The 25,137-nt window shown below is 48.6% G+C and overlaps 1 protein-coding gene across 1 annotated transcript; it reads left to right on the top strand.

The window, feature by feature from the left end:
- Positions 1 to 2,342: 2,342 nt before the first annotated feature.
- On the top strand, positions 2,343 to 23,945 carry LOC139684890 (tetraspanin-36-like). Its single transcript, XM_071581275.1, has 7 exons — positions 2,343 to 2,599; positions 17,464 to 17,655; positions 19,095 to 19,169; positions 19,592 to 19,687; positions 20,280 to 20,432; positions 21,728 to 21,811; positions 22,513 to 23,945. The coding sequence occupies exons 1-7, from the start codon at positions 2,540 to 2,542 to the stop codon at positions 22,597 to 22,599; spliced, it is 747 nt and encodes a 248-aa protein (XP_071437376.1). The 5' UTR covers positions 2,343 to 2,539; the 3' UTR covers positions 22,600 to 23,945.
- Positions 23,946 to 25,137: the final 1,192 nt, after the last annotated feature.

Here is a 25,137-nt window from a genome sequence, read left to right as displayed (position 1 = left end):
GTCAGCCAGTCCTTAAGGTCTGTCTTTATGCTGATATTTACTTTTTGAGATCTGAATTTACTTTTGGAGATCAGTTTCACCCCACTTTCTGCACAGGGATTTCTGTGCTTGCAGCAGTGGCTCAGCCCGTCCTGGTGCCTTTTGAAATCAGCTGTGGCTTAAATTCATGGGCTGTGGGCAGAGACTGTCCATAATCTCCCTTTCCATGACTTCCTGCTGGGGAGCTACTTCAGCACATCCCCTCCAAAACCCATCTCCCCCCAAAAGAAACTGACTCTCAGCTATTTTTGCTGGGAAGGGGCAATGACAGGAAACTTTTATTGCTGCATCCCGCAGCCTGCAGAGCGGGGGGTTCAGCTCAGTTCAGGCTAACAAAGGTCTTCTCTGCAAAACAAACCCCTGGCTGCCAGTCCGACACCTTCAGCTTGTTTGTAAAAGCAAAATCACAGAATCATAGAATGGATTGGGTTGGAAAACCCCTCCGAGATCATCAAGTCCAAGCCTTGGTCCAACTCCAGTCCCTTTACCAGATCATGGCACTCAGTGCCACAGCCAAGCTCAGTTTAAAAACCTCCAGGGATGGGGAATCCACCCCCTCTCTGGGCAGCCCATTCCAATGCCTGAGCACTCTCTCTAGAAAGAATTTTTTTCTGCTCTCCAACTTCAATTTCCCCTGGCAGAGCTTGAGCCCATCGTGCCCCCTTGTCCTATTGCTGAGTGCCTGGCAGAAGAGACCAACCCCCAGCTGGCCAGAACTTCCCTTCAGGCAGTTCCAGACAGTGCTGAGGTCACCTCTGAGCCTCCTCTTCTCCAGGCTAAACACGCCCAGCTCCCTCAGCCTCTCCCCACAGCACTTGTGCTCCAGTCCCTTCTCCAGCCTCGTTGCTCTTCTCAGTTGGCTTGGAAGAGACCTCTGAGATCACCAAATCCAACCCTTGATCCAACCCCACTGGGATCACCAGATCATGGCACAGAGTGCCCTGGGCTGGTGATCCCAGTGGAGTTGGATCAAGACATGGTGGATTCTCTGTCCCTGGAGGTGTTTAAGAGGACACTCAGTGCCACATCCAGTCCCTTCTCCAGCCTCGTTGCTCTTCTCTGGCCCCGCTCCAGCCCCTCAATCTCTTTCCTGACCTGAGGGGCCCAGAACTGAACACAACACTCAAGGTGTGGCCTCCCCAAGGCAGAGTCCAGGGGAAGGGGCACTGCCCTGGGCCTGCTGGCCACGCTAGTTTGGATCCAGGACAGAAGGCTTGGCTGATGGAAAAAAATTCATGTTCACAGCTTTCTGCAGTCACTGAATTCAAATCCTTCCCCCTGTGGCTTTTCAGGCTCACATTCCAGCAGCTGGGATGTGCTGTGGAGGATGCAAACCAGTGCTGGAAAGTCACAGAATCACAGAATGGTTTGGGATGGAAAGAAACTTAAGGATCATCTCTTTCCACCCCCTGCCATTGGCAGGGACATTTTAGTGCCATGATCTAGTAATCACAGTAGTGTTGGGTCAAGGGTTGGGACTTGATGTCACCTTGGAGGTCTCTTCCAACCTGGTTGATTCTATAATTTTCTATTCTATGATATTCCACTAGACCAGGTTGCTCCAAGCCCCATCCAGCCTGGCCTTGGGCACTTCCAGGGATCCAGGAGCAGCCACAGCTTCTCTGCCCGACCTGTGCCAGTGTCCCATCACCCTCACAAATGGCAATTCCTTCCCAATATGCCATCTATCCCTGCCCTCTGACACTGGGCACCCATTCCCTGTGTCCTGTCCCTCCATGCCTTGTCCCCAGTCCCTCTCCAGCTCTCCTGGAGCCCCTTTAGACACTGGCAGGGTCTCTCAGGTGTCCCTGGAGCCTTCTCTTCTCCAGGTGAGCCCCCCCAGCTCTCTCAGCCTATCTCCAGAGCAGAGGGGCTCCAGCTCTGGAGCATCTCTGGGATATCCTCTGGACTTGCTGCAGCAGCTCTATGTCCTTGTGCTGCTGTTCCCAGGGCTGGAAGCAGCTCTGCAGGTGGGATCTCACCAGAGGGGCAGAATCCCCCATTTCCTGCTGCCCACGCAGTGGGATCAGCCCAGGACATCAAATCCAGTCATAAATCCAGCACTGCCAAGCCCACCACTGATCCACGTCCTGCTGCTGTCCGTGGAGCACGTGATGGGCTTCAGATGGAGCCAACAAGGCAGGCTGGGAAGGGCTGGGTGAAGGGAGACAGCTGTGGGTTCACAATCTTGGAGGGCAGGTCTGATGGAGACCCTCATACCCAGCAAGAGCTTTTGACAAACCTCAGTTTAACTACGCTACAAAGTTGCAGAAGTTTGTTTTTTTTTTTTTAAGAACAAAACAACACTCCAAAGTCAACAATAACTCTCTGTGACATCTGCTCCCGGCACTCCCCACCCCCTGGCTGGGACTGTGCCCTGGTGACCACGGGGAAACGCGTCCCGTGGGTGGGCAGGGCCGGGGCGGGCGGTGGGACGGACCGGGGGCGGCCCCGGGGGAGACCCACGACCGCGGCCGACACAGCCCCAGAACTGCCAGGCATGGACTGCGGAGTCATCACCTCCAAGACGGTGCTGCTGCTGCTGAGCCTCGCCTTCTGGGTACGGCGGAGATGCTGCGGGGGGTGTCCCGGGGGGTGGGTGCGATGGGGGCTCTGGAAGAGGGGACGGTGCGGCGGGACATGCGGTGATCCCGGCGTTCCCAGAGTTAGCCGGGCTTTGAGCTTACCTGTGTGCAGGTGACATGTTCACTGCCACGGGAAACCCTGCGTACATGTTTCTAAAAAACAAGAAAATTTGGGGCTTGAGGTTTCTACGGAAAAACCCCGGTCCGTCTCTTCTCTTCTCTTCTCTTCTCTTCTCTTCTCTTCTCTTCTCTTCTCTTCTCTTCTCTTCTCTTCTCTTCTCTTCTCTTCTCTTCTCTTCTCTTCTCTTCTCTTCTCTTCTCTTCTCTTCTCTTCTCTCTTTCTCTTCTCTTCCTCTCCCTTCTCTCCCTCTCCCTTCTATCTTCTTCCCTTCTCTTCCCTTTTTTTAGCGTTGTGGGATGTTTTTAATGTAGTAGGATTTTCTTACTGGCGTTTTAAACTTAAGCAATTTATGATCTCATTTTGTGATCTGGAGCCAGTGGAACTGCACGGGGCAAGGGGATTGCTCAGGGACTGCGGGCGAGGAGCGTTTGGGGGAGGAAAATGGCCGAGAACTTTGTTCTGACTGTGCTGTTGGCACAGTTACAGCTTTCCCAATCACTCCCTCCATAATTACTTGCAAGCAAGGGAAAAAATGAAGGGTGCGTTCGGGTACTTTTGTAGTCTGACCCCGGTTGGTTTGGGGGGTCTGGGGTCGGGGACTCGCTGCTCTGGCACCTTGTGACAGTGACAGCGAGCCTTGGGGGAGGTGGCTGTTCAGAAAAGGTGGGTGGGTTTTCTGTTTATCAGTCTTGGGCTTTTCCCCTGCGTGGGGAAGTTTGGGAGAAACCCCATCACCACTACTATCAATCAGGGACTTGAGAGCTGCTGGTGAAGGAGCCCTGTTAAACCTCCGTCTGTGTGTCAGTGCTGTGGTCTGGGGGTTCACATCTGCTGTGCAGCACCTGAGTGTTTTCCAGACAGTGTTTTGCCAAATGTTTTTCCAGTGGTAATCTGGGTGTCAGTGCTGGGAGTTACTCAGCATGGCAGGACTCCCTTGCTCTGGGGGTAATGGGGAAGGCAAGGGCTTTTCTTAAGCAAAAAAGGAGTTAAAGAGAAGAACCAGAGTTTTCCCAACGAGAAAAGCTATATGGAAAAGAAAAAAAAAACAACAGCAAAAGAGGAAATACTTCATGAAGGAAACCCTGAGGTTTCGTGGGGTGTGGTGCCCAGTTTTGTAAAAATACGCGACTTGCTGTCATGGGGAGTTTGTCCCCTTTCATCCTGTGCTTTCCTTCGTGGTGCTCTGCACAATTCATTGCTGCGTGTGCTGCGGTAACTTGTCCCCCTGGCACGAACAGCGCAGCAGGCACAGGAATTTACTGCTGCGTGTAAGGTGATCTCACTGTGTTTATTTATTTTGTGGTGTGGGGATTTTTTTAAATAGCAGTAGAGAAGAAACATGGGAGCATCCCAGTGTTTGTATGTGGAAAGTCCCCGAGCTTCATCTTAGGTGAACTTCAGGTTAGCATCTGTTGCTTGTCTTTTTAAAAATGAAACAACAGCCCTATGTCCTCCTAGAGAGTCCCTGGTACTTTTTCTTGTGCTGTGAGGGAACTCTGTAATTGTGGTGGAAGCTATTGGGTCATCTGAGTCCATGGCCCATCACAATTATCCGTTTGCATGTCTGTAGCATCTGAACGGTGGTGACCCAGACCAGCCCTTTGGGTTGTTTTTTATCCAAGGAAGAGCAAGGCAGCCCCAGAGCGTGTTGCATTTGCTGCCACCATTACGTGTGGAAATCACATTCCAGCAGCAGAACAGCAGAACCTGGAATTCAGGTTTTGGGAGGGTGGAGAAGGAGGGACTGAGTCTTTTATTCTCCCACAGAGCATTTCTAGCAGTTGAGGCTCTGTAAGTACAAGGCTTCAGATGATTATGAAAACACAAGATTTGCAAAGAACATTTGAGCCCTTCTCTAAGGAGTAATTCCTGCCCAGGCATTGTAGGCTGCAGATCTTGCCCTGCTTGGAAGCGATTCTGGGAAATAATTCACCATCTGCGTATTAGCAGCCAGTGCAGCTGTGGTTATTTGACAAAAGTTGATGCTTACCAATATCCTAAAATAGAAAAAAATCCTCTTTTGTCTTTCTGATCATTATCGTTATGCAAGAGCAAGGAAAATCAGATCTTCGAGAATGACAAATAGAGGCTGCCTAAATGAGGTGAAAAAAACAGCTTTTCTCATAGCCCCAGGCTCATCATCCTTGTGTGCTGGTCCTTCTGTTGGTGGGTGCTGTAAATACCCCCAAACAAGGTACGGATTGAAGGGCTTTTGAACCACGCAGTTACCACGGGTGGTGCTTCAAGTTCTGCCCATCTCCAATCTTGCATTTAGCACTTCCTAATTAGGCCCGAGGATGTGGTTGTTTTGGTAAAGGTGTGTTGGCCTGCTCTGGGTGAAGAATTGGGATGCTGCTTTAGCTCACGGAACCTAAAAGAGGGAGAGGAAGGGTCAGAGGAGAGACTGAGACTGATGTTCTTGGCAATGTCTTTGCGGGGATTTGAGTGGGTGGGATGTGGTGATGCTCTTCAAAGGAGAGAGGTGAAATGCTGGGATTTACTTCCTGGTTCAAGGGAAGAAACTGGGAATCTTGAAACCAGAGGGAAGTTTCATGCTCCAGTATTTCTGTATAATGGGAACTGAACACCATCCAAAGGTGCTTTTGTTCAACCCCCACTTGTTTGGTCCCAAAGTTGTGTTGCTGAATCCAGCACCTTGCCCCTGCCCCTGCTCACCTTCAGCTTCACTGTCGTTCAAGACACTGCCTTTACAGAGAGGGTTTGGCATCCACCAGAGGTCCTGAGATGTGGAGTTCCATCATCCTTATGGGTCCTGTCCTACTCAAGATGTTCCATGATTCATCTCCAAAAGACTGTGTTAGCTGTTCCTGCAGTGAAATCCTGTTTTCCCAGATCTCCCATTCACTTTCAGCCAGGCATGGGCACATTCCCAGCCTTGATTCACTTGCTCAACAGCAGGGAGGAGGATAAAGATAAGCTGTTTTCTGGGTGGTTTTAGCAGGACCAGGCAGAGAGCAGAGTTTGTGGTCTGCTGACAGGGCTCTCCAAGGATCAGAAGCCCAGGAGAATGATCCTGACAGGGTGTGCTCTCTCCACCTGTGAGCAGTGCAGCCAGAATTCCATTTCCCCAGCTGATCCCGGGCTCCCTCCACATACTCAGGGTGCATTTGAGCTGATTCAGGCCATTCAGGAGCTTCATTCACTCTTCAGAAGACCCAGTTGAGTTTTGTTTTCATGCTACCAAGAAGTGTGAACTACGGTTTCTGGGCTGCAATTTGACTCCACAGAGTCACACAATAGTTTGGGTTGGAAGGGACCTTAAACTCATCCAGTTCCAACCCCGCAGTGGGCAGGACACCTTTCACTAGACCAGGTTGCTCAAGCAATCACAATATTGCTGCAGTATCACTTTAAAATAACTTTTAGCAATTAGGAGGGATAAACTTACCCATAAAAAGAAGAGTTCCTGCATATACAAATGGTTTGACATCACTCATGCCATTGATGGGTGGTTTGGGAATGCTTGCTCTGAACCCCCAGTCAGAAATCAGGGTACTTAAAAAATGAGAAGGGAAATTTTTAACCCCTCAGTGGGATGAAAAATGTAGTGAAAAGCAAAGGTTGTGTTTTTGGTGCTCCACCTTCATTTTCAGGGGTGGAGATACTCTCCAAGGAGTCATTAGAGGTCTGGGTGTCTGTCACCTGTTTCTCACCTTCCTTCCATCTGTTTTTAGGCAAATCCTTAATCCTGCTGGTGCTGCCTGTTGTACATGACAGGAGGGGACAGGCAGCCCTGCCAGGTTTTAATGCTCTGTGTGATACCTGGCAGGGAGATGGCAGAGCTGTGGGAGCTCTCATAGAATAGAATCAGCTGGGTTGGAAGAGGCCTCTGAGATCAAGTCCAACCCTTGATCCAACCCCACTGTGATCACCAGATCATGGCACTCAGTGCCATATCCAGTCTCATCTTAAAAACCTCCAGGGATGGGGAATCCACCCCCTCTCTGGGCAGCCCATTCCAATGCCTGAGCACTCTCTCTGCAAAGAATTTCTTCCTGATATCCAACCTAAACCTTACCTGGCACAGCTTAAGCTGTGCCCTCTTGTTCTACTGCAGGTTGCCTGTGAGAAAAGACCAAACCCCACCTGGTTACAACATCCTTTCAGGTAGTTGTAGAGAGTTATAAGGTCACCTCTGAGCCTCCTCTTCTCCAGGCTAAACACCCCCAGCTCCCTCAGCCTCTCCCCACAGCACTTGTGCTCCAGTCCCTTCTCCAGCCTCGTTGCTCTTCTCAGCTGGGTTGGAAGAGACCTCTGAGATCACCAAATCCAACCCTTGATCCAACCCCACTGTGATCACCAGCCCAGGGCACTCAGTGCCCTGGGCTGGTGATCACAGTGGGGTTGGATCAAGACCTGTTGGATTCTCTGTCCCTGGAGGTGTTTAAGAGGACACTCAGTGCCACATCCAGTCCCTTCTCCAGCCTCGTTGCTCTTCTCTGGCCCCGCTCCAGCCCCTCAATCTCTTTCCTGACCTGAGGGGCCCAGAACTGAACACAACACTCAAGGTGTGGCCTCCCCAAAGCAGAGTCCAGGGGAAGGGGCACTGCCCTGCTCTGTGGTACTCACAGAGATGGGAATGCTGTGGGAATTCTCTTCTGTGGTACCTGGCAGGGAGATGGCAGAGCTGTGGGACCTCTCCTCCCCACTCCAGTCAGGGATGTGATGCTGATGGGCCAGGAACCTGCTTAACCAAGCACTGCATTGATTTTGTTTCTTTTAGCACATCTAGTGAGTGAAACTGGGCTCAGTCATCCAGTCATGGAGGGGCTCAGGACCAAGTTTCCCCTCTAGACTCCCTGTTTCTACCCCACTGATGGAGTTGCCAACGCCCTCTGGGACTGGCAGGGGTGTAGAGCCAAGGAGGGCTGGGGCATGTTCTGACCCAGCACAAGGAGTTTTGGGTGGGAAGGGGAAAGCAGTGGGTTCACTGGGGGCTGGAACAGGATGACATTTAAGGTCCCTTCTAACCCAAACCATTCTGTGATTCTGTGATTTCTACCTCATTGCTGAACTGTGGAAAGAAGAGCAATCACATGATTTATAGTGGTCACAGGATGGGGCTGATGTCAGAGCTTTCTGCTGGGTCTGGGCACTTTGGGGGAATCCTCTTGAGTGTGCCTTGAAAGGGAAAAGTTTCTTCTTGTTATAAACTATTCTGCCCAAAATCAGGAAGCAGAACTTCACTGACCTTTAGGATTATGTGCTTTGCTGTACGTGCAGGGACATCACAGACAATATGAAAATGCACATGCCAGTGCTGTGTGGTCAGGACAGGGGAAGTGTTGAGATAATGATGTGATTCTGAGAAACAAGATCAGTGGGACTGTCCCCAGTGTCCCCTGAGGCACACGAAAGGATCTGCTGGGTGACTGGGCTGTGCATCTGTCCATAAAGACACTTTAGTGTCTTAATTCTCTCACTGCATGTCTCAAAACCAGACGTCTGGTGTTGACAGGCTGAGAAAGTTGGGGTTGTTCAGCCTGGAGCAGAGAGGTTTGTGGAGACCTCACAGCACCTTCAGTGTCTGAAGGGGCCTGTAAGAAAACTGGAGAGGGACAGCTCCTCAGGAACTGTAGTGACAGGACATGGGGGAATGGCCTCACACTGAAAAGAGGGTAAATTTAGGTTAGAGATGCACAAGGAATTGCTGGTTGTGAGGGTGGGCAGGCCCTGGCACAGGTTGGGTAGAGAAGCTGTGGCTGCCCCTGGATCCCTGGAAGTGTCCAAGGCCAGGCTGGACAGGGCTTGGAGCAACCTGGGATAGTGGAAGGTGTCCCTGCCCATGGCAGGGAGTACAACAAGACTTAAGGTCCATTCCCACCAAACCTCTCTGGGATTCTAAGATTCTGTGTTGTGGAATGTCCTCTGGGTAATTACAACTCGAAAGGTCCATTCTGTTACCCTTTTGGAAGAAGTTTGGAGCTGGAGGACACCTTATCCAGTGGGAACAGAAAGCAGCTCTTCCTGTGCTGATGTGTGAATTGAGCATTTCCCTCATTTCCCCCAAAAACATTGTCAAGCTTTACCATGGAGCTGGCAGGATCCCTTTCCATCAGAAGAATCCAAACCTGCAATTTTCCTTACAGGAAGAGGCACACAAGAGCCACGTGGCCCTGCTGCCCTCATCCTTCCCTCTCAGCTGCATGACAGGGGACATTAGAGGTGTCTTCCCTGTCACCAGCTCCGATCTGTTTTCCCAGGCTTTAGGATTAACTCTACTGTGACTCGGGTGCACCTTTGATTTAGTCTGAGCCTGGAACAGCTGATTGAGCAACAAGGGTGGTTCTGAGGGCAAATATTGACCTAGGGGGTGTTCTGTGTCCCAAAAGGCTGCTCAGACGGAAATCAGCCTGTCACTGGCTGATAAATCTATCCATGCTCTGCTGGAGTTGCAGCAAACTCATGCCTGCAGTCTGTGTATTTTGGGAGGTGCTGCTTTCTCCTTGTTGTGGCCCTGTTGTCCTCAGAGGTGTGTGATGCTCCATGATTGTGTTTAGCATCAGCACCCTGACCCCAAGGAAGGGGTTTAAGCACTGGAAGTGGTAGGATTTGGGGCAGGATTCCCTGCATGGCACTGGGATGTCTTCATGAGGACATCCCACTAATTACACTTTGTGGGGTACATGGGGTGGGAAAATAACCCTGGAATTGGGCTTGGGGAACAGAGGAAGATGTGCTAGGACAACTCTTAAGGAGAACATTAATTTAATATAACTAGCAAACAAGCCCTCTAAATTCAAAATCCCTTCTTGAGTGTGTGGGTTTGCAGCATGTAAAAACTGCAAGTAACTCTTGGGTTAAGTTTGGAGGGTTTTTTCTCCTAAAAAGGAGCTCCAGGTCATCAGAACATTTTGGCTGCTGCTCCTTGTTTTCATCTGAAGAAGAAAAGGAAAAAGAAAGCACTTCCCACTGTACCTACAGAGCAGCCCCGGGGGGTGTTTTGAGGACAGGCTGAAACACGCCCCATAGTTGTGCACTGCAGATGAACATTTAGGGATAACATACTTTGAAGAGTCTCATGTGGTTTTGTGTCTCAGAACAGCTGTCTTGTTGTGTCCCACCTCTGTACATCACATGAGGAGACTCTGGTTTGAAGGTTTTAAACTTGTGGGTGAGGACTGGCCCAGGATTATCAGGAGTTCCTTCCCAGGGACTCTTAGTGTTGCTGGAGATTGAGGGCAGCTTGGAAAGGGCTTGTTGTTGTGTTGTTCTTTTTTTCTCCAATCCAAACCCAACTTTCTGAGTGTAGTATTTTTTATTATTTGGTAAATCAGTGTTTTCACAACTTGAAGGTCTGGGGAAACACTGTGTGTGCTAATGTGAGACCCCATCCTGCCCAGCTCTGGGGTCTCCAGCATTGGAAGGACCTGGAGATGCTGAGCAAGTCCAGAGAAGGCCCTGGAGCTGCTCCAGAGCTGGATCCCTCTGCTCTGGAGCCAGGCTGGGAGAACTGGGGGGGGCTCACCTGGAGAAGAGAAGGCTCCAGGGACACCTGAGAGCCCCTGCCAGTGCCTAAAGGGGCTCCAGGAGAGCTGGAGAGGGACTGGGGACAAGGCATGGAGGGACAGGACACAGGGAATGGCTTCCCAGTGCCAGAGGGCAGGGTTAGATGGGATACTGGGAAGGAGTTGCTGTTTGTGAGGATGATGGGACACTGGCATACGTTTGGCAGAGAAGCTGTGGCTGTTCCTGGATCCCTGGAGGAATCCAAGGTCAGGCTGGAATAACCTGGGCTGGTGGAAGGTGTCCCTGTCCATGGCAGGGGGTGGAAGCTTTAAGGTCCCTCCTAACTCAAACCATTCCATGAGTCTGGAGCCCCTCTGGGCTGGAGCCAGCCTGGGATAGCTGGAGGGCTTCATCTGGAGAAAGGAAGGCTCCAGGGACACCTGAGAGCCCCTGGCAGGGCCTAAAGGGGCTCCAGGAGAGCTGTAGAGGGACTGGGGACAAGGGATGGAGGGACAGGACACAAGGAATGGCTTCCCAGTGCCAGAGGGCAGGGTTAGATGGGATATTGGGAAGAAATTCTTGGCTGTGAGTGTGGGCAGGCCCTGGCACAGGTTGTCCAAAGGATTTTTCCTTGATTCTCTGTGGCTGTCCTTGCCCAGATGGTGTTTCAGCCCTTCTCTCTGGTGTCCATGGACACAACCAGAGGCAACGGGGGGCACAAACTGAAACGTGGGAGGGACTCTGTGAACATCAGGAAACCCTTTTCCATTGTGAGAGTGACCTGAGCATGGGCTGCCCAGAAAGGTGGTGCAGTCTCCATCCTTGGAGATAATCAAAAGCCATCTGGACGTGGTCCCCAGCAAACCAGCTCTGAGTGGCCTGTCCAGAACAGGAACTGGGACCAGTTGATCACCACAGGTGTCTCCCACTGGAGCCCTTGTGTCTTTGCCTCACACTGGTGCAAGTCCAGCCTGTCCAGCAGTGTCCATGGGGTGTGTGTGACCAGGAGCTGCAGCAGGAGTTGGTTGGGTACATCCCCTCCTAGGCAGGGTCTGATGGATGGACATGCTCCAGAGGTTTCCTTGTGCTGGTGGAGGATCAGAGCCTGCAGGGAGGGTCACAGAGAGCACAGGGGTGGCAATAACTGATTGGTCATTTGGAAAAAGGAGTACCATAGACAGGGTAGGAAATGGTAGCTGAGGCCAGGAGGTCTATTCCAGCTGGCAGAGTTTAAAATCTGGAATGGTAAAAGGGAGAGAAACGTGTTCCAGCTTTCCCACAGGATGAATAGAGACCATCAGGTCTAGGGAGCTGCATGATCTGTATGGGCTAAGGGGAGTTTTCAACAGGAGTTGTAAAGTGGTTAAAGTGAGTATAAAGTGAGGAGGACTTCCTGAGGAGTGCCCAGAGCCTTTATTTTCCCCTGAAGTCACTCCATAGAAAACCTGTTGCCTCTGTGGGAATAGAGTAGCACAGGAGCTGGGGAGGACTTGAAATTCTGGTGGAGAATGGGAAGAATAAATCTTGCAGTACAATAAAGCAGCAAGGAAGCCAGAAAGAAATTCCCCTTGTCATGCAACCTGGCTGTTGGGTAATAAAATACATTATTTATGGAGGAAATGTGCAAATGGTTTCGAGCAGAGGATTTGCCCGTCAAGGTAAATCAAAACCACTTTTTGTACACAGGAAAAAGAAACCTCAGACCCAGAGATAGGGAGTGCCCTCTGCATTAAGGAGGGGATGGGGAGCTGTGACTGAGACCAGTGTTGCTGGGATTCAGTTCTAGATACTGGAGGCATGGGAGCAGCACAGTAAGGGGAAACTTTGGGCAAAGTAATAATTGGAGGTTGTATCCCAATCTGTCCTGTGGCACATAAAAACTGCTGAGAAGGTGGTAGCATCCCAGTGAGTGTAGGTGTTGGATGGAAGAGCAAAACATCAGCTGCAGGTGTTGCATTGGATGAGTTGCCCTTTCTTAAATCCCTGCTATGAAAAGACACTGGTGAAAAAAGCAGTTTTCAAGCCTTAAAATTAATTCAAAGACCTCCATGAGCTGATTGTGTAAAGAAGAATTAGCAGGAGCTTTTCAGAAAGGGTTTTTGTGGATATTCATAGTCCTTCCAGTATGTCTTTATTTGTAATAGATTGTGGCAGGAGACAACTGCTATGACTCTTTCAAGGTAAATGGTGTTATTTATCTTATCTGGTTTTGCCTGTAAAATGTGAATGCCATGTGACAAAGCCAAGCCAGCCCAAGCCTTGTGTTCAGGCTGGTGTTGGTGCTTGCCCTGGGAAGGTGATGTTTGATATGGGGGAAAGTCCCATGGCCTCAATTTGTTACTATTCAGAGGCTGCATCTTGCTTGACATACAGGGTGAATTTGGGATTTACCCCGTTCTTAAGCTTCTCCTTTTAACACTACAGCCTTCATACTCTGTATTTTTGGCTGGTCAGCCTTTTAGAAAGTCCTGTGTGGTTCACAGAACAGACCGAGTCATAGAATCAACACCCTGAAATTGGAGGATTGTGGGAGAAACCTTTTTAAAAAAGCCCATAAAACCTCCAGCCAACAGACACTGCCTTTTAATTTCATAGATAGTAGTTTGGCTCCTTTGCTGTGCTTTATCTGGCCTTGGCAGGGGACAAAGAAGCCTGTGCTGATAACTGCAAATGAACACAAACCCCACTGTTCTCAACCATCACATATGGTTGGCTTATTAAAACAGAAGGGAAGGAGGAAAAGTATCTGTTCTGCCTGACTGGGAAATGCAAATTTTATACATATATATATTTTTTTTCTATTTCAGGGGAAACTTTAAGGGGCCCCTTTTTGGCTGTGACACTGGTGAGGGGTCATGAAGTATTTGCAAGGCCATAAGTCTCTCCAGAAGGGCAGGTGCTTATGGTCATCTCTATAAAAACAGTGGATCACAAACTAAAAATATTCTTGTATTTTAAAAAGAATACATAAAATCTGCTATTTCCCAGTGGCTATTCTGTTCTGTGAGACAGAACTAGAACCATCCTGTCCTCTTCTGTTTCACAGTCAAGGTTGAATATTCTTGGTGCTGTGTGTGCATTATGTGGCTGGAGAGAGTTCCAGGGTTTTGTGTGTGTAGCTGTGAGTGGATAAACAGCTGGGCTGAGAATGGAAAAGGTGTGTGGAGTCAGCTTGGTGGGCCCTGCCCAAACATCTGCCAGGGAAAATCTGGTTGTTACAGCTTTGCTTTTTTTTCACTCAGCCCCAAGGAGTCAATTTTTCACCCTCCAATAATTTCTCTGCTTTCTGTCAAGGGCACAGGGTGTGAAAAAGTGGGTGATTCTGTTGTTAAGTCCTTGGAGAGTGGGAGCTGTGGTGGGTGACACAGCAGAGGCAGCTGCAGCTTTGCTGCTCAACTGTGCAAAAGGGAGTTTCTTGCAAAATTTCCTCTTGCCTCCCCTCTTCATCCTGTCTCAAGGGAGGCTTCAGTGTCTTAACAAAGCACCAGCAGCGTTTCCTGGAGCCCTGGTGAGTCATCTGGGGCTGTGTGGGGAGGAAGGGGTCAGCTCTGGGTGCTGTGGGTGCTGTTGGGGACTGGAGGGACTGGTTTTCCAAGCATCACTCCCTGCCAAGCCTCACCCTGCATCCTGTGGTCCTGCTCTGCACTGAGCTCTCACTGAAAGTGCCCACAGGGGTCCAGCAACAGTTGTGAGGAACAATAAACAATTTCTAGTGTGAATTCCTCGGATTAATCCTGGCAAGCTCATACATAATTTTGTTTGAGAATGTGTTTGGCTGTTCACGAAGGGGATATTTGATCTCTTTCTCCTCAAAAGTAGTTGCTCAAACTGTCCTTTGTGTTTGGGAGATTGTTCTGGTTTGTTTCTTGAGATCCAACAGAAACCTGTTTAATCAGGAATACTTTACAATTTTCAGTTAAGGTCTATCTTCAGCATTACAATGGGCATTTCTTCTACCCCCAGAGAGGTTTCATCTTAGGTCTAGAATTGGGCTGAAAGTTTTGTAATGTTGAGGTGAAAAAACCCTCTACCAGATTTTGAACTTGGCTCAAGTACTGGAAGGCTTCAAAAGAGAGTTCTGACGTGTTTTCCGACATATTTCTCATCTTTGCTTTCCAAGTTTGTCACTGGGACTCACCTGCAAAAAAAAGAAATGAGGGAACAGATCATTATCTGCAATGGCTTCCACTCCTGAGCAACCCTGCTCTTCAGAATTCAGAGTTCTTCACTTTGAATTAAAAACCATATAAGAGAAGTTGTGGCTGTACCTGAGTTAGTGGGGGAAATGTGAGCTTGCTTTAAGTCAGATCTTCACCCAAAGCCTTCTGTTTTTACCTTGGTACACTTCTTTAATCTGCTTGGAAGCAGAAGTTTGGAAATTATAATAGACCTCTTGCTGTGGTTTTTTTTTCTCTGGTTTGAAACCAGGCAATCCTGAGTATTGCAGAACAACCTGCTGTGAAACTGCCTCATGTCTGATGTCCTTGAACTCAGTGCTGGACCCTGTGATGATTGATTGCTGTTGTGGAGCTTTGCTAGTCCTGGCTTTGGGGGAGTTCTGTGAATTGGCTTCACAAATTCCTTTTTTTTTTCTTTTAATTTGTGGTACACCTTTACTTGCAACACGGTTTTTCTTGGTTTCCCACAGCAGGTCTGGCTTTAGCATTTCCTGTGCTGCTTCCTTTGCACTGTGTGTTGAGCAGGCTGGAAATGGGTAGAAAATGGGGAGTGTGAATGAGAGAGGAAGAACGTGTCTGGATCTGACTCACTTGCAGATGAATAATGGAAATATTTGGGCATTATTTTCTGTAAAACATTCTGTAGGAAGGTTTATGGAGCAGGCAGAGCTCCTTGTGAAGGCCAAGACCAGAGGTTTGCAGAGGAACAGGGCTTTACATTCTCTGGAGATGAACACTTTGCATATTTACACATTCACAAGTCACAGGGCAGTTTGGTTGTGTGCATTTTGACATGGCATTGCTGCTGAGTGCAGATGACTTGCCAAAAACATGGTTTATGTCATTGTGTAACCCAGCTATTCAGTCAGTGCTGCCTTTCCTGTGATTGTGGCTGGAAGAATCACCATGTTGTGTCTGTGTTCATGGTGGAGGAGCTCTGGGGACCAGGACATGGAGCTGCTGGAGAGTCCGGAGGATATCCCAGAGATGCTCCAGGGCTGGATCCCTCTGCTCTGGAGCCAGGCTGGGAGAGCTGGGGGGGCTCACCTGGAGAAGAGAAGGCTCCAGGGACACCTGAGAGCCCCTGGCAGTGCCTAAAGGGGCTCCAGGAGAGCTGGAGAGGGACTGGGGACAAGGCATGGAGGGACAGGACACAGGGAATGGGTGCCCAGTGCCAGAGGGCAGGGTTAGATGGGATATTGGGAAGAAATTCTTGGTTGTGAGTGTAGGGGGCCCTGAAACAGGTTGCTCAGAGCAGCAACTTTGCTTCCTTCTCCCTGGCTGTCCTTGACCAAATGATGATGTTCCAGAACAGAACAGATGGACTCTTATCCAGCCTTCCAGAATAGACTTTTTGAGTCATAGACTTCATTCTTTTTGTGAACTGAAGGCCAAGCAGGATGGGGGGTGCTGTGTCCCCAGCCCCATTTTGGTGCTGCTGCCACTTGTGAGTTCAGGAACACAGTGCTGGAGGAGGAGAAGGTGAGGCTGCTCCTCCTGAGCTCCTCATTGCTCAGGTGAAGTGTTGCCCTTTGAGGTAAAGTGGTCTCACCCTTTCCCTGCATCCCTAAAAAGGGGTGGGAGGGAGAAGCCTGGGTTGTTTTATACCTGCAGACAGGGAAATGGGAAAGATTGTCCTCAATGAGAAGAAAACTGAAAGGAAGTTTTTGGAACCCCTTTAATCGTTAGCACTGCCTGAAAACCCAGTGCATGTGGAGAAGAAAAACCAAAACCTGAGAACTGTTGATCCTATTCCTTTTCCTGATATGCTTTGTAGATGGCCTGCTGTGTGAGCTCCAGCACAGCAGGATCTTGCATGGCACGTAATAAATGTCTCTAAGGGTTAGTTTGATTATCATTTGGTGCATATGATCCCAGTAATTCCGAGGTATAGGCATTCCCCAGGAATGCAATAGTGTGGGATGGGAGCTGTCTGAAACAAAGGATGTTCCTGCACTTGGAGGTAATTGAAGGGCAGGCACCAGACCAGGATGGAGGGGTAAAGGAATGAGCAAGTCCAGCATCAGGAGTGTTTGATTTAATTAAAAGGTGCAGTGCTGAGGCAGGTAACAAACTGTTCCAGAGCTGCATGATGAAATCCTGCTATGGCTTGTTGAAAACAGTCTGGTTTCCCTTGAGTTTCCAGAATAATAGTGTGGATGGTTCTTCATTTTACTTGTGCTGCAGGATTATAGAGGGTGGCAGGGCTTTCCTAACTCTTGGGAGTTTTTTTATGCCACTGGTGAGGTTTGGCAGGGCATGTCTGTGCCTTTCAGTGTTGTTTCCAGGGCTGTGCCCATTTCTGGGGATAAAAGCATTTGGTTTCCAGAGTGGCACTGGTGTGTATTGGCCTCAATCAGCAAAACATCCTTCTAGAGGAGAGATTATTTTAGAGGCTGCAGACATCTGTTTCCTCCAGGAAAAGGAGGGACTGTGTTTTGCTGGGTCCAGGAACATTTGGGCCTGCCCCAGTGGTTAATGCTGTTGAGGGAGTGGGAAAGATGAGTTTGTCTCAAAAAAAAAAAAAATAAACGCCTCAAACTAAAAACTCATCTCCCTTGAGGTGTCCAAGGACTGCCTGGACATGGCACTCAGTGCTCTGGGCTGGGTGACAAGGTGGGGCTTGGGCAAAGGTTGGACTTGATGTTCTTGAAGGTCTTTTCCAACCTAAATGATTCTGTGATTCTGTTATCCCAAAAGCTGATTCCTGCAAATGCAGCACTGGGTGGGATGTAGGTGACCTCGGGTAGGCAGTTTAGGCTTGGCCTTCTGCAGAGACATTGTCTGATGTATGTCAACAGACTCCAGTGTTTCAGCTCAGCTAAAGAGATGCCTTGTCATTAGAGGAGTGATCCAGTGCATTTTGTCTTCTGTGTGTTCAAGTCTAAAGGAGAGCTAGTTTGGGTAATAGTTTGAGATACAGTATTTTTTTCTTCTAGCTCCTTGCACACTGTAGTCACTACCTCTAAAGCTGCAATATAATTGCACTGTTACAAGCCAGGCCATGTGTACTTTCCTGGATAGATGCTTAATAAAAACCTGCTAATGACTGTCTTTCTCTGCATTTCAGGCGGCAGCAGCAGGTCTCAGCTATGTTGGGGCATATGTAATCAACACCTACAAGAGCTATGACAACTTTCTGCAGGACAAGTACGCCCTGCTGCCTGCTGTGATCATCATCTGCGTGGCTGTGGTGATGTTTGTCATTGGGCTCATCGGCTGCTGCGCCACTTTCCGCGAGTCTCGAGTTGGTCTGGGACTGGTGAGTGTTTCATGTTCTGTGTGTTGTCTTCTTGTCTCCTTTGCATGGTATGGGAAGTGCTGGGTGTGCTGGTTTAAAGGTAAAACTGGCAGGAGAAACGAATCCAACACAAAAGAGATTATATGTCAGAGTTAGAATTTAATAACAATATTACAATAAATGCAAGGGCAAAGGAAGAAATTGATTTTAACCCCCAACCCCAGCAGTGTAACCCACCCCCTGGGGCACAAACACAGGGGGGTTTGGTGGCCCCTGTGCTGAGCCCCACGTGGTTCCCCAGAGTCCAAAGGAAAAGGAAGGGACAAACCTTTTGGTGCAGATGATGGGACAGTCTGGTGGAGAGTGGGAGGCTCTTCCTGTTGAGGTTCTGATCCTCCTCTGGATCCAATGAGTGGTCCCCAAGTCCCCAAACCCCCAGATTCCATCCCCTCAGGCCCAGGTGGGAGCCCCCAGTGCCTCCCCCAGGGCAGGGAGTTCCACCCTGGGGGATCTGACTCTGGGAGTCAGGGGGGATTTTGGAATGGTTGGTGGCCCCTGAGCAGAGCTGAGCCCTCAGGTGGGTGTGGAGGTGCCAAGGAGTCCCTGGAGGGGAGTTGTCCCAGCTCCTCTGCCAGGCTTCTTTCCCAGCCAGCTCCCAGCCTGAGGGCTCAGGTGTGCCCTGGGCAGCTGCTGCCAATGGGCCATTGGGAACAGTTGTGGGCAATGAATGGAGGGTTTAGAATGCACAGCTTTGGTCACCCCCACACAGGGACAAACTGGTCCCACCTGCTGAACTGGGACACTAGACTAGACCTCAGGGTGCATAAAACAGAAAGTGAAGCATTATTAGGACACACACCACTGAAGCACTGCCTGTGTGTGTGAGTTGTGTACCCCTGTGGTGCACTGGCTGGTGGTGAGTGAGCCACAGGCTAAGTTATTAGTGACACAAATACCCCTGCCATGGACAGTCTCGTGGCTCTGCCTCTGATGAAGATGAGTGTGGGAACCACTGAGCTTGGAGAAGCAAGGTGGTGGTGAGGGAACAGGAGGAGACAGAGATTTGCAAAGCAAGCAAAGTATGTATCTAGATGTTTCTTGTCTGGCTTTAGACCTCTGAGTATGCCTCAATTTCTCCTAGTGTTATTTTTTAGAAGCCAGAAAGGTTCACAGAACAGTTTGGTTTGGAAGAGACCTTCAAGATCATTTAATTCCACCCCCCTCCCATGAGCAGGGACACCTTCCGCTATCCCAGGTTGCTCCAAGCCCCAGCCAGTCTGGCCTTGGATACTTCAGGGGCAACCACAGCTTCTGTTAATTATTTTCTGGAAACTATTTTGATTATAGAGGCAATAACAGATAACAATAACTAAGTACTATAAATTAATGTGAAGTGTAATGTGCAGCTGAGTTCAAATGCTGTGGAATTCTTCCTTACAGTCTCTCTCTTTTATTTTCAGTTCTTGGCTATTATCCTGGTTATCTTCATTGCAGAAGTATCCGCTTTTGTCTTGGGATTTGTTTACAGGGAAAAGGTAAGTGAAGAATTAGCATCTCTGTCCCAACCTAAATGTAAAGAACAGATCTTCCATTGTTAGGCTGTTCCAATATATCCACTTTTTTTGTCCTTCATCCCCTTCAACCTGCAGAGCAAGTGGGAATGGGGATATGTTTGTTGTGAATGTGGTGAATGCTTAAAGTATCTGGCAGGCATTGCATCACTCTCTCAGTTGGATTAAACAGTTGTTGATGCTCCCAAAGGAGGGCTCTTCCATCAGGGCAGGCAAACGTCTATCCAGGAATGTGATTCCAGTTAAGTGCTGCCTGAATTTTATGTAAAGCATTGCTTCATTTATTTTTCCCCCCAACTTAGTTGGGATACAGATCTGCAGTTTCCACCAAATAAAATTCTTAGCTCTAATGTTAAATGTCTAATAGAGGTTTTTTTCCTAAACAGGTAAAAACTGATGTGCAAGGCATGATGCCATCAGTCTTTGAGCAGTATGATGGGAAAAATCCAGAGTCTACTGTTGTGGATTACTTGCAGGAACAGGTAAGAAAATATTTAAATTGTCCTGGGAATTATTTGGAAACGAACATTTGTGTCCTAAAGAAGGAATTCAGGCTGAGAAAGGAGCAGCGGGGATGTCTGTGGTGCTATCCTGGAACTCAGCTCTGTGTTTAGCATCTGATTCTTCCAAGGCAACTGAGGGTGGTCTCCACTTTGCCGAGGTGTTTTCAGGCTCCTGTTGTGAAGCTGATACAGTGAATGATCTTGCTGACAGTGTGGCATTTGGATGAGACCAAATAAGTGCAGGTGAATGACTGCTGCTGAGAACACTGCACCATGAAACAGAAAGATGATGGAAGCCTCTATCCTGCAACTTGTCACTTCCATATTGGAGTTTTCATGAAGAGTAAACCAAGAAGGATGTAATAATGTATGAGAGGAGGTTGATTTATTATGTCTGTGATTGTTTTCCTGAGGCACTGTTGCTTGTAAATCTGCTGCATATGAAGGGCAGACCTGGCCCACTGTGCCTCAGAGAGGTTTAACTCAACATGAACCTTCATATTATATAATATATATGAGTACATGTAATGTATATATTCATACATCCCTGTAACTGTCCTGTGCTTGGCAGCTTCACTGCTGTGGGGTGAAGAACTACAGTGACTGGACGACCACACAGTGGTTTAATTCCACTGGGAACCGCAGTGTCCCCCTGAGCTGCTGCCGGCACGATGTGAAGAACTGCACAGGCCTTCTGGATCAGCCACAGGAACTCAACACGCGGGTAAGGAGGGAGGGCTCGGGGTCACTGCTGGGCCATGATCAGTCTCTGCCAGCAGGAACCATGAAGGAAGGCACTTCAGGCTTTAGGGATATGGCCACAGCTGTAGTTGTTCAGAAAATCTGTGTCAGGGGAAGAGAAGAGGCAGCTCAGAGGTGACCTCAGCACTGTCTGGAACTGCCTGAAGGGAAGTTCTGGCCAGGTGGGGGTTGGTCTCTTCTCCCAGGCACTCAGCAATAGGACAAGGGGACACGATGGGCTCAAGCTCTGCCAGGGGAAATTGAAGTTGGAGATCAGAAAAAAATTCTTTCCAGGGAGACTAATCACACATTGGAGTGGGCTGCCCAGAGAGGAGGTGGATTCCCCATCCCTGGAGGTTTTTCAGCTGAGCTTGGCCGTGGCACTGAGTGCCATAATCTGGTAAAGGGACTGGAGCTGGACCAGGGGTTGGACTTGACGATCTCGGAGGTCTTTTCCAACCCAATCCATTCTATGATTCTGTGATTCATTGACCATGATGAGTCTGGAGGATGAAGATGCTCTGAGGGCTGGAGCACCTCTTTGATAGAGGCAGGATGGGAGAGCTGGGGGTGTTCAGTTTGGAGAACAGAAGGCTCCAGGGAGACCTGAGAGCCCCTTGCAGTGCTTGAAGAGTTTCTGAAAGGAAGATGAGATCAGACTTTTTAATAGGGCCTGTTGTGGTAGGACAATGGATGATGGTTTTAAACTAAAAGAAGTTCAATTTAGATTAGATAAAAGGATGAAGTTTTTTTATAATGAGGGTGGTGAGGGCCTGGCACAGGTTGCCCAGAGAAGCTGTGGCTGCCCTGTCCCTGGAAGTGTCCAAGGCCAGGTTGGATGGGGATTGGAGGAACCTGAGATAGTGAGAGATGTCCCTCCCCATGGCAGGGGTGAAACTGGATGATCTTTTAGGTCCCTTGGAACCCAGACCTCTCTAGTATTCTGTGAACTCCATACCAGGTTCTTCAGTCTGGGGCACAAGCCTTAAGTTCACTTTTATAGATACCATTGCTGGTCTTCTGTCTTGGAGGTTTGGACAGTTCTGTCAGTGACCTGAGCTAGAGAAGGTTGGGAAGCAGCAAATGGCAGTGAATTGCAATTTGTCAGTGCTTCTCCTCGAGCCATCAGGTCTGGAAGACAAGAATGGAGTCCCCTGGGTCTGCAGTGGTTGGTTAGGCAAGCCCTGCTTCCTTTAAAGGGTTGGGGAGAAAACAAAGAGAAAAGTCCAGCTGAGTTAATATCCTGTAACGTGTTTTCACCTCCCTCTTTTCCTGCAGGGCTGTGCACAGGAGTTGGAGTCCGGGCTGCAGAGTGTTATCAGCTACGCCATGCTTGTAATCCTGGGGTTTGCCATTGTAAAGGTAAATGTTTCTGTCTCTTCCTTCATGGAAAATACCAGTGTCTGCCTTTGGATCATGGGGCTTGATCTTCTGCCATGTCCCATTATCCTTTTTTCTGGCTCTGAAGTAAAACTCAGCCCTCTGTTCCTCACTTGTGTTTTTCTGATTGTCTCCATTTCACCTGCGTAATGAGGGGAGGGATCCAAAAAAGACAGGAGGGGATTTGGGATGGCAAGTCAATGGAGAATCCATTTCATCTTAGAATCATTAAGTCCCAGAATGGCTTGGATTGGAAGGGACCTCCACGTTCATCCCATGCCACCCCCTGCCAAGGGCAGGAACACCTTCCACTATCCCAAGTTGCTCCAAGTCACATCCAGCCTGGCCTTGGACACTTCCAGGGATCCAGGGGCAGCCACAGCTTCTCTGGAAAACCTGTTGCAGAATTCCTTTTAAATCCAGAATAATCACAGTCTTTCACTGGGATTTTCTGCACAGTAAGATAACTTGAAATTAAAGAAGACTTAAAAAATTAACGGGAGAAACCAGGGAGTAAAATGTTGAGCTGGAATAATTATTGGAAATTGACATGCAAAAATGCCACTTTATATAGATGTATTTCTAAGTGGGTTTTTTAATACAGTGGAGTCCTCTAATATACAGTGTGATGACTGAAACAACAAATGCAGCACTAAATCTCTTGTGCACTCTCTCTTTTCCAGTTCTTTGGCATGCTGAGTGTCTGCGTGCTCACTTGCAAGAAAGAAGAAAGTGGATATCAGCCTCTTTACTCAGGGGTGTTTGCTTAATAAACAGCAAAGTTCGATTTTCTTCTGCTTCCTGATGATAAAATAGACTTGTGACCATACCACAGCTTTCTGTAAGGTTATGACAGGCTTGGAATTGTGACTTCAGATAGCACTGGGTGGTGTTACAGACCCCAGAAACTTTCTTCTGCCCTTCTTCCCTCTGCCCTAAAAACGTGCAGCAGAAACATTGTTTTAATCACTAAACTGGTGGAGACCGCAGGAGAGGTTTCAGCTGTCTGCACAAACCTCATTCCCCTGGCGTGGTTTAAACAGCAAAACAAACTTTAGAACGCCAGGTTTAAATATAGACATGGGGATTTGTAATATGTTTTAATATCTGTACAGTTGTGCAGTTTGGTTTTTCCCCCTGTTTTTTACAGTCATTTGTTGTAATTCTGTTTACTGTAGAGGTTGCCAGTGCCAGACAACCCTGTGTTTGAAGTCTGGGACAGGCTCTTGGGTTGTTTTTTGAAGCAGCCATCAAATGTGAACAAGCCCAGGTGCAGAGGGGATTTGTGTTTTGAGCTTCTGGGCCCAGAACATCTCTATTTGCCTTATTTTTATCTTATTATTGACATTAAAAACTGCCTTTGAGGCAAGGCTTTTTACTTTTTTCCTCCCTCCTTTTACTGATGCTTTTATGGTTTGCCTACACAAAGACAGACTTTGTTGGTCCATTTAATGTGCGGGTTGCCAGAGTTTTTGGGATGTCTGGGTTGAAAGGTGGGAGTCACAGGACGTATTTTCTCTGTGCAGTTGTGTAGACAAGACTGCTGGAGGGTAGTGCTGCCTTTGCTGCCCCACAAAAGCTTTAACCACCTTCCTCTGCTAAAAGATGTTAAAAAGATGCATTATTTTACAGAGCAATTTCAATAACCTGCTGTAGCTTTGTATTTGCACGTTTTCCTTTCCCCTTAGTTCTTGCTGGATGTGGTCACTGCATGGATGTAGCACAGCCCTTGCTTTAACGTGGCCCTTCTTTAACTCATTTCTATGCCAATCTGTTTGTCAGCTCTTCAGGATTTGGGGGATTGGGGAGAGAGTGAACTCAGAGCTGTTCTGTTCAGACAATTGTGGCAAAGCACAGAATGTTTGCTTTTTTTTTTTTTGCTTTGGAGAGCCTGTTCTTACCAATAAACCTTTATATTTGTAGCTAATTAGCAAAAATTAGTCCGAGGAGGGTCTAAGCTATTTGATTACTTACATCCCTGCACCCAAGAGACAAAAGCAACGGGTGACGTTATTCTGTAGGAAACACACCATGTATATGTTTAAAACTGATTTAATTTTTATTGAGGGCACTCTCTCCTATCAAATGCCAAAATAAACTGAATTTATGTAAACAACTGAAAAATGTGAGTTTTTGTTTGTTCCTGGCAGGGGTAAAGGTCTCTCGGGCAGAACTGGAGCACACGTGTCACGGCCACCTCAGTGATCTCCACTTCCCTTCCCGTTCCCTCTTTTTTCCCCCTTCCCAAACCTTCCCTTCCTAAACCTTCTCTTCCCATCCCAAACCTTCCCTTTCCAAACCTTCCCTCTTCCCTTGTCTTCCCAAACCTTCCCCTCCCTTTTCCCTCCCTTTCCATTTTCCCCTCCCTTTTTCCTTGCCTTCCCTTTTCCCTTCCATTTTTTGCCTTCCCTTCCTTTTCCCCCTTTCCCTTCTCTTCCCAAACTTTCCCTTCCCTTCCCAAACCTTCCCTTCCCATCCCAGACCTTCCTCTTCCCTTGCCTTCCCAAACCCTCCCTTCCCTTTTCCCTCAATTTCCCTTTTCCCTCAATTTTCCCTTTCCTTTCCCTTCCCAAACTTTCCCTTCCTTTTTCCCTTTTCCCTTCCCTTCCCAAACTTTCCCTTCCCTTTTCACTTCCTTTTCCCTTCCCTTCCCCTCCCCTCCCCTCCTCTCCCGTTGGTGTTCCCGGGTCACTGTCCCTGCCCTTCCCAACTAATGGCGTCAGACCAGCACTGCGCCAGTTGCTGCTCAATGAAGGAAACGCCTTCTGTGTTTCAAGCAGTGCCTAAGATTACATCACCCAAATAAATATGCATTAGGTGGCGAATATGCGTTAGGCGGGCGTGGACATATAAATTTCTCTGATAAAAGAAGTAACTCTTTACCCTTTGGCGGGTTGGTTTGTGGAAGCCTCCACCTCGCACCGTGTGCTGAATAAACAATGTCTGCTTTCTAAACTGAGCTGTGTTCAGAGCGCTCCCAAAAATCGGCTCCTGCTCCCATCAGAGCTCCCGCCTTTGGTCCCTCCCTTCACAGAATCCCGGGATTGCTGAGGTTGGAAAAGCCCTCCAAAGTCAGAGTCCAACGTGGGACTGATCAAAGTGCCACGGCCACTCCTTGGACACCTCCTGGGCTGGGAACTTCAAACCTCCCTGGGCAGTGCCTTCCAAGGCCTGACCACCCTTTCCACGGAGAAATTCCTCCTGATGTTTGGCCTGATCCTTCCCAAGCATAGCTTGAGATGATATCCCCTTTCTCCATCGCCGGCTACGTGGGAGAAAAGCCTGACCTTTCTCCAGGGCTCCCGAGT

Source organism: Pithys albifrons, chromosome Z, assembly GCF_047495875.1.
Source record: "Pithys albifrons albifrons isolate INPA30051 chromosome Z, PitAlb_v1, whole genome shotgun sequence".
NCBI lineage: Eukaryota > Metazoa > Chordata > Aves > Passeriformes > Thamnophilidae > Pithys > Pithys albifrons.
Note: the sequence above shows the minus strand (reverse complement) of the source record. Positions and strands in the feature narration are given on the sequence as shown.